Below are 11,503 nucleotides of genomic sequence, written 5' to 3' on the forward strand. Positions count from 1 at the left end.
CCAGCGACAGCGTTAGTGAGCAAACAAACAGGGGCTAGATAGTTGGCTGTAGCGTTTCAGGCCCTCGGGTGAAGACTGCAGTCGGCATCAGCTGTGTATTCTTTATGTGGAGGGAGAGTTTGGATTTTGGAATCAAATCTAAACCAAATTTCTTTCTTCTAGCTAATGATACTGAAGACTAGTGTGCCTGCTAGTTCATTCAGACTCATCTGAGAAGTTGCTGATGGTTATTTTAAACTGGTCAGCTAACGTTGGCCCTGTTTGTGCAGAGTAGCTAAATTAGAGCTAGCTGGCTAAAAATATCCTGACTTGAGAACATTATTGTTATCGAAGTCACAAATATTTCATCAGATATAACTGAATTCAGAATTATGTTGATTAGCATCTGACTGCTGATGTTGCTCGACGTCTGCTGGCGACACAAACGTGACAATAAATAGCAAACACACTGACCATGAGAAATGATGCTGACACTGGGTCTTCTGTGCAGATCTAAATAAACACAAAGCAACAGCAGTGCTTCCAGTTTTCATCTTTGTCAGGGTTAAAAATCCAAATCAAATGTTTTTCAGGCTGAAGTTTTGTTCTTTTCTGATGATGATTGGTGCAGAGCACGCTCATGTCACCAGAAGCAGCTAAGTGCTGTTCGGCTTCAGCCATACGTCTTTGGCAGAGTAGCATGTGAGTTTACACACCACACCCAAAAGGTCTCCTCATATCTCCAAAAAGAGTGGATTGTAAAAGCCGGTTGGTTAGACTGGCATTGGCTGAGGAATGTCAGGATATTTGGGATTTGGTTTTCTTCTCTATAAAAGTGCAAATAAAGTCCTTGCTTGTTTAGATCATTCACGTTAGAGGAGAGACTCCCGTTCTCACAGAAATGCGTTGAAGTAAAAGCTGCATGAAAAGTATAGAAAGATGGGTTTTTAAAAAAATGTGAATTTGACAGAAATAACTGACCTCGAATCACAACGTACACTTAACTCAAATCAGAGCAGTAAAAAGAAGTTTGACTTTAAACTCAGCCACAAATGTGTCTGATATTTTCATCTGAGGGAAAAAAAGCTGACTGTAAATTCATTAATTAAGGAGTTAACTTAGTTTTTAGTCTGCAGTGTGAAGGATTAAACGCTGTGTTCACTGATAACATGAAAGTGCAACTGTTTGTGCGCCGCTACCCTGATCAGTTTGTCTATGATTGTGACTTGGATAAAGATCGGAGAGCATTTTATGAGTAATTGATACAGAAATCCCGCTAAGTGTAGTGGCTTCACAAAATGTTTCTTCTCCTTTTTTCCTTCAAATGCACGTTTTGTTCAGAATTTCCAGATAACAGCTGAGCGATAAGCATCTTATCGCTTTCCTCTTTCTGTCCCCTCTCGTGTCTCGATCCTCTTAGCCCTGGACTCAGAGTTGAGTCCTGGCCTCGTCTGCATCTCGTCTGCTGTCTCTAAAAAAACCTCCTTGGTTATGACTTGATCTTTTCATATAGCATCCATGACTTTCTTTTGCTCAGCCTGCTCACCATGTAATGTGTTCATAACTCCAAAAGTGGAGAAAAATTGTTAGTGTAAAACTATAAAACCTTTTACTATCATCCACTTCTCTGTTTCAGCTATTTGATAGGAGAGGAGGGATACTGCCTCACCTCCATGCAGAGTGCTTTGGCCTATGTTGAGTCTCTGCACGCCGGCGTAGCTCAGCTTCCTGCGGGAAAGCTTATATGAAACAGGTAAGGGGATATCCATACTTCACATGGATGCTTTGAAGATGAGCTTTTCTGTAAAGGTTATTGTGACATTGGTGTTATTGCACAGTGACTTAAACGTCCTGCAGAGTATAAGCTTTTCATTACCATCTACCTGAGGGATGCATCAATGAGATTAATGGGTCAGTGAGGTAACCTGTGAACACAACCTGGTCAGCTGCAAGTAAAACATCAGAGCCTGACGTGCCTCTGACAGTCAGACGTGTTTGGGCTCGTCTCATTGTTGTGTGCATTAGGGAACATAAACACATAGTGTTGCTATAGCAACTTATTAAAATCATGTAAAAATTTCTCCTGGTGTTATCACAGATGTACTGTTGAGCCATGCCTGACTGGCCGTAAAGTTACAGCAGTGCAAAGTGTCACTGGAATTTGCCTTCATTCAGATGGTGATGCTAAAACAGTTCGCTGACACTGAATCTGACACTTCTGCAGTGGCAGCTCCAAGAATACAGATTAAAACACAGAGTCTGGTGCAGAGTCGGTGCTGAACATACTGAGTAACCTTTAATGTTGAACTGCGTGCAGTTTATTTGCAGCTGTCACTGTAAAATAAATATATTTGCCCCCTTTATGTGAGTGCACGCAGAGCCTGAACCAGAACACCTGGGTTAACAAAAAGTTAATAACCACGTGATACCTGTGACCTCTGATCGGTGTTTAGAGTTTGAAAAACAACTGGTTTCTCTGATTAGTTTAATCACAAAGTTGAACTCAAATGCAACCTTGGATAGCTAACCAAGTTACAACTAACTGCCTCCAGCTTGCATAGCTCGTACTGCAGAAAGTTGTCAGCCTGGCAAATTTACAAGGCTGATCAAACTTGTGAGTTTGGATGAATTAGCTCAAGTTTTCTGCTTTAGATAGCTAGCACTTCATCTGCATTAGAAGCCATGCAAACACTGAAAGAAGAAAAGTGGTTGGGTGTCAGGATTTATGGAGTGCCATGTCTGTGTCTATCATGGCTTATCCTCAGCGTCGTGGTCAGCCTTTACTGCTAGCCCCTCTCCAGCCCTCTGTGAGAAGTCCTTTCTGCCTCAGCCTTCACGTCCCAAAACTGAGTAAAACCTGAGTCTGTAGCAGGAGGCCCTGCAACCACTCGGATGAACAAGTTGACTCCAGTCTGTTTATTTTTTGTTCAACCAAATCTCCTTTGTGCCGTTTGTCTCCTGCTTACCGTGTGCTCTCAGGAACTGCGTGTCAGCCACCAGCAAAAGTCTGGTTTGTAAACAGTTTTTAAAAAATTATACACAAACATTAGAGAAGTCTGCTCTGACAGAATTCAGTGCTGTTGGTCATGGAAAAATGAGAACGCCGCCAATTTCACAGCAAAACGCGCAGATCCTGAAATGTATGATGCAATTTCATCTGAACGAGCAGACCGATGGATACTTCTTGTTGTGTTTTGAGCTGCTGTTAAACGAGTGAACACATTTCCAGTTTTCCAGTTCTGAAAAGCTCATCTGGAGGAAGGTTTGAAGTGTGGATGCAGTTGTGAAAAGAGGTTGTCGTTGAGATGGAGCGATAGCCGGAGTGAAGTAGACTGAGACTGATGCATTACACCGAGGGATGAGTGTCACTGAATGGCCTGTCTGGCACCCAAGGTGCTGCTCTGCAGGATGGGGCGTGATGACACTGCACGTTACAAAATGTGACATTTCTCAACTGGCGTCTCCCAAAACTCCCAGTGACACAATGATTCCACTACAGCCAAGTATTGAACTCTGCGGACTGCTGCGCTGCACAGAGCTGTCAGCAACGGCAATCAGCTTTGTGCCGCAGAAGCAGATTTAGGTTGAATGTCTGGTTATATATGATGTGTAGATGCTTTTCCGTGGCTTCAAAGATGATCAAAGTTCAGATTGGTGTTTGAATGCTTGTTTGTAATAATGTACCATAGAAGTAAGAAACAGTCATCAAACACGAGTCGACATGCGTTATGTCTGACTGTCAGCAGTTATTCTTACTGCACATTTAATCCTAGTCACTGAAAGTTACCAACACTGACAGTGGAGCAGAGACACGACCACGAAGCAGACTTACAAGTCATCAATCTGCAGCAAAATGCTGAAAAGGTCAAATGCCCGTCTCTCTCTGTACTCAGATATGACCTTCAAAACATCAAGTGCAGGTCAGAGGAAACTGGAGGACTTATCGTTAATGTGCAGCGAGTTTAGGCTTCTTGCAACAGTCGCCTAACAAATTACAATGTTGGCTTACCAAAAAGCAGCTGTTTGACACATTACTGTAGCTGGGCATGCCTCGATGTGTTAGTGGGTACCAGTACATTCATGGTTGTCAATACCTAATAGTTTGATTATGACTGTTTTAAAAAATTGTTAAATACTTGTTTAATTTGCTCACACGGCAACAGCAGACGGTTGATTTAAAATGGTAACGTCATGTTTTTGACCCGGAGTGAAATGTTCGCGTGGCTGCAGAGTAGCTTACTCATGTTACTGCAACGTTACAAACATTTTATCCTGTGTAGCAAAGTGGATTTCACACGGCAGCCGTCTCAAAAAATGGTAACGTGTATTTCAAAATAACAATGCAGAGTTCCTTCATCCCCGAGTCTTACTGCTCCTCCTATCGACCAATCACTGCAGAGCTTCAAGTCGCAATCTTCCTGCATTTGCAGGCATCACCCAAGAGCAGCTGTACCACCTGTGATTGTTTCCACCAAGGTGGTAAAAACATCAGCAACACAAATGGGTCAAAGAAGCTTCCATAACAAATAACTTTTTGATATATTTGTGAATACTGTGCACGTAGTTCTACCCGCAGCTAATATGCAGACCTTGTCCTTGGTTGGGCTGAATAACCAATCAGTACCAATATGAGATCAAACAGTTGGAAACGGCAGCAAAATGTCTGAAGACGCAAGCATCAAATGAGCAGTGTGTTCCAGATCTGTGGACTTCAACAGACGACCGAACCAACGCTGTTTTTACATTGTGATGACTTGCAGTCTGCATTGACAGCTCCCCTTGTGGTGACACCTTTACGCCTGAATTATCTGACTGAATTGGGAGCAGAGCCATTCACACATTTAAACGTCAACTTAAAATAAAAGACTACTTGTAGTTACTTGCAGTACTTTTTCCCCTTCAGCCATAAAAGGCCGATGGGGTATTGTAGTCGCTCCTTTTCTGGATTATCGAGGATGCGTAACGACGTGATGGCTCTACTTGTTGCCGCTGTCTGCTCTGAGGCGCTCAGAGTAATGAAGAGTCCTTTTGGCCTTTCCTCACCTGGTTGTTTCCAGTCACTGTGTTTGGAGCAGTCGGCCCCCGATGAAGGTCTCACGATGAAAGCAACAAAACAAGTTTCGTTTATTAGCTCATCAGTGTGAAAGATGAATCTCAGTGTTCATCAGAAGACGTCTGCTGGTCCTCCAGTGACCAGTTTAATTTTAGGTTTCATGTTAGGCACACGCTTAACTACTAGTTTGTTTCCTTGTGTTTTTTAATGTGTATATTTAAGCTTTGTAGCTTTGTTTTTTGGACATGACAATTAGAGACGTTTTAAAAGAGTTGTATTTTAATCTAACCCTACCCTGAAAGTACTCACCGCTGACCTGGTTGGTGTTCAGAGGGTGTATTATGAATTTTGGTAATACCCACCACCACCCAAACCCCCTGCAAGATGGGATACTTGTTTCCTTGATCCTCTTCAATAAGATCAGGGAGGATACAGAAATGGCCACATGCAGCTCATGCAGTGTAGATATTATATTATAAATGTATTGCCAGTAAAATCTTTCCCCTCTGTGTGTTGTAGGCTGCTGCACATGCTTCTGTTCACCCCGTGACCCCTGCTGCAGTACATAAAGGCTCCAGCTGAACCTGCAGCTCCCTGAAACTGCATATGCATATTTTCTTGCACACATACAAACGTACGTTACATTTAACCAACCAGAGGGACTAACCTGGTGCCGGTGAGCCTTTTTGACCCCATCTGCGCCTGCTTTGGGACCTGTGTTGTGTTTTCAGACTGGTTGAAGTTGGACTTATCCAAGGATTGCTGTGTTTGCTGTCCAGACTTCTTCGCACACGCCTTTCTCTGCAGAAAGGATTGAACTACTACTTCTCTCCATCTCAAATGATTTTGACCTTTTCGTGTCTGCGACCTGAGCGCGGCACGATGACCGCTTCCCTGCAGGGACTGACAGGCTCCTCCAACTATGTCTGAGGCAAATTCTGTAACAGAAAGCAAATATTCATGTTAACATGTTACTGAGAATAATTAGCGTGGGCTTCATTTACTTTCTCCAGCCAATGAAAGAAAAGAGTTGCTAATGCTGATTTCCACCTTTATTGGCACCAGTTGGACTAATTGTTGCTCTATTTTAAGTATGTAGTTATTAAAATGCAGTTTAATGAGAGCAGTTGCTGTTTGTAGCTCACATTCCAGTTATGCATGAATGACTTTAACTTCAGATTTCCTAAACTCATCGACTTACCAGTCCCCAGCACAGCTGCACGTTGGTGTTTCAGCTTCCTCTGCTTCCAGAGGGGAGGGGCTGAACGAGCATTTATCCACAGGAGGCTTGGAGTGAAGTGATGTTTACATACAGTAAGACGAATAAAACTGTCGCATCGGCATCAAAGAAAAGCAGTGTGAATGGGGCTTTAATGAGGAAAAGGGATAACGTGTCAAAACGTAATCACCTGATTCAGGAAACGATTAAAATGTGAAGGAGTTTGATTTTAAAAGCACTACTGAAGTTTACAGTGTGGGGTGTGCGTGCTTAGACTGAGATTTGGAAAGTCATCTGTTCTGGAGAAACTCTTTTTAAAGAAATGACGCACATTTATAATTTTTGAATGCTTGTGTGTGTTTTTGAGGCATTCAGAGGTGAGGTTGTTGGATGTTCAGATGGACTCGGTGATTGGTGGAGATGTAGTGGAGGAGGAGCGCTGCAGTGTTTAGGTTGGGTTTTACTAACTGCAGGCACTCGGGTTGCTTTTCTCCTCATGTGGATGTTTTCCTGGACACCAGGTCACAGGGACTGCACACTCATTATCCAGGTTATTTCATAGCTTTTTTGTATCTTCATAGAGTTTTAAACCTTATTTTGACTCCTTCCTCCCCTCACATCTACACATATTAGATACTTGTCTTTTCTCTGGAAGCTGAGTCTTCAGTGCTGGGACGAGAATCAGTTGGGTCCACTTTCTTTTCTTCTTTAGATTAATTTCCTGCAGATTTGGTGGAAACCAGTAGCTCTTTAAATCCCAGAAGTCCTCAGTGCAGGTCAAATAACGTGAGCTACACTTCAGCTGTTTGAATCATTTACACTTCAGTTTACTGGTTGTATCTTTTTTTTCCTTTTTTGTATCCTCCCAAAACATGTGACATTTTTTGGGGGGGGGGATTTACTACTGCCTACAATTTCTGACAATTACATAAAGACTTGCCTCTGTAACGTTTACATAATTAATAAAAATGTCAGAATGTGTTTTGTAAAGACGACTAAGGCGTCGATTTAATGTAAATGATTTATTGTCCACTGAGTCACGGTTTTATTGAACTGCTGTACTGTGAAACTTTAAAAATGATGAATGTTTTTGGACAAATTAGACAATAAAGAGAAGAAATGATGATTTGTTTGGTTTCCTTTTCTTTTTTTGTCCCTGTAGAGGGAAAAATACATTTCAAATGAAATGGTCAAAATGCGTTTGATGACTTTGAGTCATGATACCCCGAGCCTAGCAATGATGTCAGACTTTTATCTTAAGTGTGCCAGACGAGTGAAACTTCCCTTTCTGTCAGTGTAAAGATGTTTGACTGTGTATGAATACAACATGTTGAAATTGTTGAAGTAAAATTTCAAAAGCTCCAAAATGTATAAAATTTCAGGAGAAGCTGTAAAACTTGCAGTTCCTCTGATGACCACCGGAAGCAAGTCAGTTTCACATGTTCAAGTATCCAAGTTTACAACATTAATAAGTACATTTGCAGTCTGATAGAAAAGAACCTCTCTGGAGTTCACGCGTTTGTACAAACTCTAAGGATTATTTTTTAACTCACTCATTTAGAAGCCTTACTGGCGCGTCGTCTTAAGCAGGTGTCTGCTCGGCCTCACCAAACGGCTTCTTTACCACATTTATGCTGTTTTTGCTTCCATATCACTAATGTAGCTGTGTGCTACAGACTATCCACAATGTTTGTGCTACGTTTCAGTTTCAGTGGCTTAAATTCCAGTAATTCATTGGTCTGCCACACTTTTTTTTTTTTTTTTTTTTTTGGTCTGGCAGCTTTTTTGTAATCGGCACATTTTCTTTTCCAAGACGAGCCCGATAAATTCTCTATAGGCTCCTTTTGCTACAGTTGGCTGAGAAATTTGTTTAACTGGTTAAATATTAACTCAAAAATAATTACAGGAATTTTTTTTATTTTTTTCAAGTACAGCAACAAATTAAACTTCTGGGGTATTGATCTGGTCAGTTAAGGGGCTTAATCAGTTTCAGCTGCTTCAAAGTTACTGAAGATAACAATGACACAACCCTGAAACATGGCTGGTTTTCCAGGCGGAGGACACTGATGTTTTTCACTAGTTTTTTGCAGTTGTATAAGGCCAGTGCCACTGCAGTTAGCATGAGGTGTAGGTAGGTATCGAGATGAAAAATACTTGGAGCTATTTTCGGGCCGTGCAGTGGATCCTGGCTGAGGCCCAACAATGCCCGGCCTCACGTGAAGAGAGTATGCAGGCAGTTTGTGGAGGGTGAAGGAATTAAAACCGTTGACTGGCCCCCACTCTCCTTGACCTTAATCCAATAAAACACCTCTGGGACGTTATCAGTCAGTCCAACACTGTCAGGTTGCACCTCAGCTCAGTGATGCCCTGGTCCACACCTGAGACGTGATCCCCCAGGATACCATCCGTCTCCTTACTAGGAGCCACGCCCTGGCATGCATGCGAGCATGTCAGGGCTATTTTGAGTTGCTGCAATTGCATGTTGGCAAAATGGACCAGCCTACCTACCACATCTTTTTTTTTTACTTTGAATTCTGGGCCCTCTGTAGGTTGATAATTTTCATTTCCATCAAATGATGTGCCATCTGCTCATCCCTAACACATTATCGAGTCCATATCAGTAAAGATGGCCAGCATGATTTATTTTTTCATCTCCTAAAATGTTCCTTTAACTTCTTTAAGCAGTGTGCATGAGCTCAGATGATTATCACAGCACCGTTTGCCTGGTTCAAAGTGTAGTTGAAAGATCAGTGTGTTTTCATACATGTGGTCTGATTATCGTGCAGGAGAGTTTCCTGCTTTTGCAATTTAAAAAAGAAGCTATATGGAGGTTGGTAACCTCTTATTAGTGATCCGTGAATCAGTGATACATCCTGGAAGATGTCTGGTCTTTATTAACAGAGGGAAACAAAAGTCACCCAACTGGAGCTGACGTGTTTTTCCTAGTTTGGTTTTTAAGTCGCTCGGTTGTTCAGGTGTCTGTGTGAGGATGAACCCTGGATCGAGCAGGAGGATGTGATGGGCACATGGCTGAATAACAGCAGAAGCCTGTAAACTCGAGGAAAAAACAACATGCCACTCCGAATCAGTCAGAGACCGCTGCAGCACCCAGCACGCCCTCCATCCTCGCTCTGTGTTTTTTTTGTCCCTTTTCCAGTTCATTTACAGGGTTGACCCAGGACAAGTGGCTCATCACTGACGCTGCTGCATGAACCGGAGCGCATGCACTCGCTTTAACAGTTTTCTCTCTTGCCGGTGTTCTGCTGTTTTCGCTCTCACTGAAGGTGTGGAGAACATTAAAATCAGAGCAGCGTTTACAAGAACGGCAGTGTTACACACATCTTGTCTGAAAAAGTTTGAACCTTTTGGGGATTTTGTTCCCATGAAGAGCAAACAAACACAACTGACGTGTGTCAGCATAAATGTAGCTGAAACTAAAAGGCTAAAAGGGAGACGTTAGTGCTTTTCCCTGGTTAACTAACATTGTTGGTGGTGGAATAACTAAAGTATGTGTGAGAGAAAACAAAGTGAAATTATTTATTAGACCATTTTAAAGTGTCCAGATTAAAGAAAGTAAATGATAAACCAGGGTCGAATGTCAGGGAGGCTTTCAGAAAGGACCAAGAAAAGAGAGGACTGCCTGTGCATGTCGAGGGCTGGATGTTACAGGACTACTCTCTTCTTCTTTTAGCTGCTCACCTTCCTCTTTCTCACCCTATCCCAGCTTCCTCGTCCATCACGCTCTGCACGGCCTCCTTCACCGCATCCATAAATCTTCTCTGAGGTCTTCCTCTTTTTGTCCTCCTCCCTGGCAGCTCCATCTTCAACCACTGTCCCTCCTCTGCACATCTCAGCTTCGCCTCTCTAACTTTGTCTCCGAACTGCTCGGCCTGAGCCGTCCCTCTGATATTCTCATTTCTAATCTGCTCACTTCCGCTATAAAGAATAAAAAAATCAGGACATGAATCGTAACCTTTACTCTGCAACTCAACAAGACAACAAGGGCAGCGAGCTCCTCGGCTTCTTGATGAAACAATTTGATAAAACAAGTTGCGTCAACCCCGTAAAGAGTGCCAAAGGCTTCAGCAAATAAATATGTTTTAAGAAGAGTTTTAAACTCAGAAAGAGAAGAGGCCTAACGTGCACGGGCAGATCGTTCCACAACTTTGGAGCAGCTACAGCAGAAGCACGGTCACCTCTAAATTTATACTTAGTTTTTGGTAATGTGGGGGTAATGTGCTCAGACTTGACGTGCTGCAGCATTTTGCACAACCTGCAGACGCCTAATGGACGCATCTCTAACCCCACAATACAGTCAAAGTGCGATGGTCCCAAAGCAAAAGATTTTCTCGTGTGAATGTTTTACTGAGTAAAAACCCGTCCTGATACAAATCTGGGTCTAAGTGACTCCACCAAACACGGCTGCTGTCACGAGATGTTCTCTCAGTCTGTTGTCACGCTGTAAACCGCTTTAACAATCCACATTTTGAACCAATGAGTTCATAATGGAGACGGTTAATATGAAGCGCTGGCGTACAGCCGTGTTTACGAGCCGCGCTGCAGCGTCTGTGTCCTGCTGCTGTGGAGCACGCTCCTGTGGAGATAGCACGACTCTGCTCCCCCCATCTCAAAGCTGGCCGCCGATACGACACGAGCCTCTGCAGTGAGTAAACCGATATTAATCACTTCCAAAGTATCGAGCATGCTGACAGCTGTTGTTGCACAGACACTGTGTTTATGGGCTGGTGACTTCTCTGACCCTGTTTTCCACAGTGCCTCCTCAGGCAGGGAGAGATGATATGTCAGGAGGGAAAAACCTGCCTCTCCAGCTAAACTATCAGCCTGGTGTCGCCCCATGAGTCAACATGCGGTGTGTCGGTTTGTCAAAAATGGAAAGTTGCAGCGCTGCTTCGGTGAGGTCTCGCCGCTCTCACGAAAGGCAGAGCAGCGCGGTGCCAAGATCGAGGCTTGTTTTTAACTTCTGATATAAAATTTTAATTCCTCTCGTCTCAGCTGCTCCAGTGTTTAATCAGAAGCAGATGGGAAATTTGACACACGCCACCAAACTGCTTTTCTGGAACCGTTTATCCTGTTCAGCTCAGCACTATTGAAATAAATCTATTTATCTGGCATTTATCATTCAAACATTTTTATCCTCAAAAATGCAAATGACGGTGTGGACTGGTGCTTTTCTGCTCTAGCTGAGCACTCAGAGGGCTTTTACTAAAGCAAGCTCACCCATTCACGTCCCT

The 11,503-nt window shown here is 42.9% G+C and overlaps 1 protein-coding gene across 1 annotated transcript in view; it reads left to right on the forward strand.

Moving 5' to 3' along the window:
* The window catches only part of vps9d1 (VPS9 domain containing 1), a 28,262-nt gene extending 20,885 nt beyond the window's left edge, over positions 1-7,377 (forward strand). The window contains exons 16-17 of the mRNA XM_084936549.1: positions 1,616-1,732; positions 5,552-7,377. Coding sequence (XP_084792675.1) covers positions 1,616-1,727 — 112 coding nt within the window. The 3' untranslated portion in view covers positions 1,728-1,732; positions 5,552-7,377. The remainder of the gene's footprint in view (positions 1-1,615; positions 1,733-5,551) is intronic.
* Positions 7,378-11,503: the final 4,126 nt, after the last annotated feature.

This window comes from Perissodus microlepis, chromosome 7 (genome assembly GCF_051167445.1).
Source record: "Perissodus microlepis isolate ML-2025 ecotype Zambia chromosome 7, ASM5116744v1, whole genome shotgun sequence".
NCBI lineage: Eukaryota > Metazoa > Chordata > Actinopteri > Cichliformes > Cichlidae > Perissodus > Perissodus microlepis.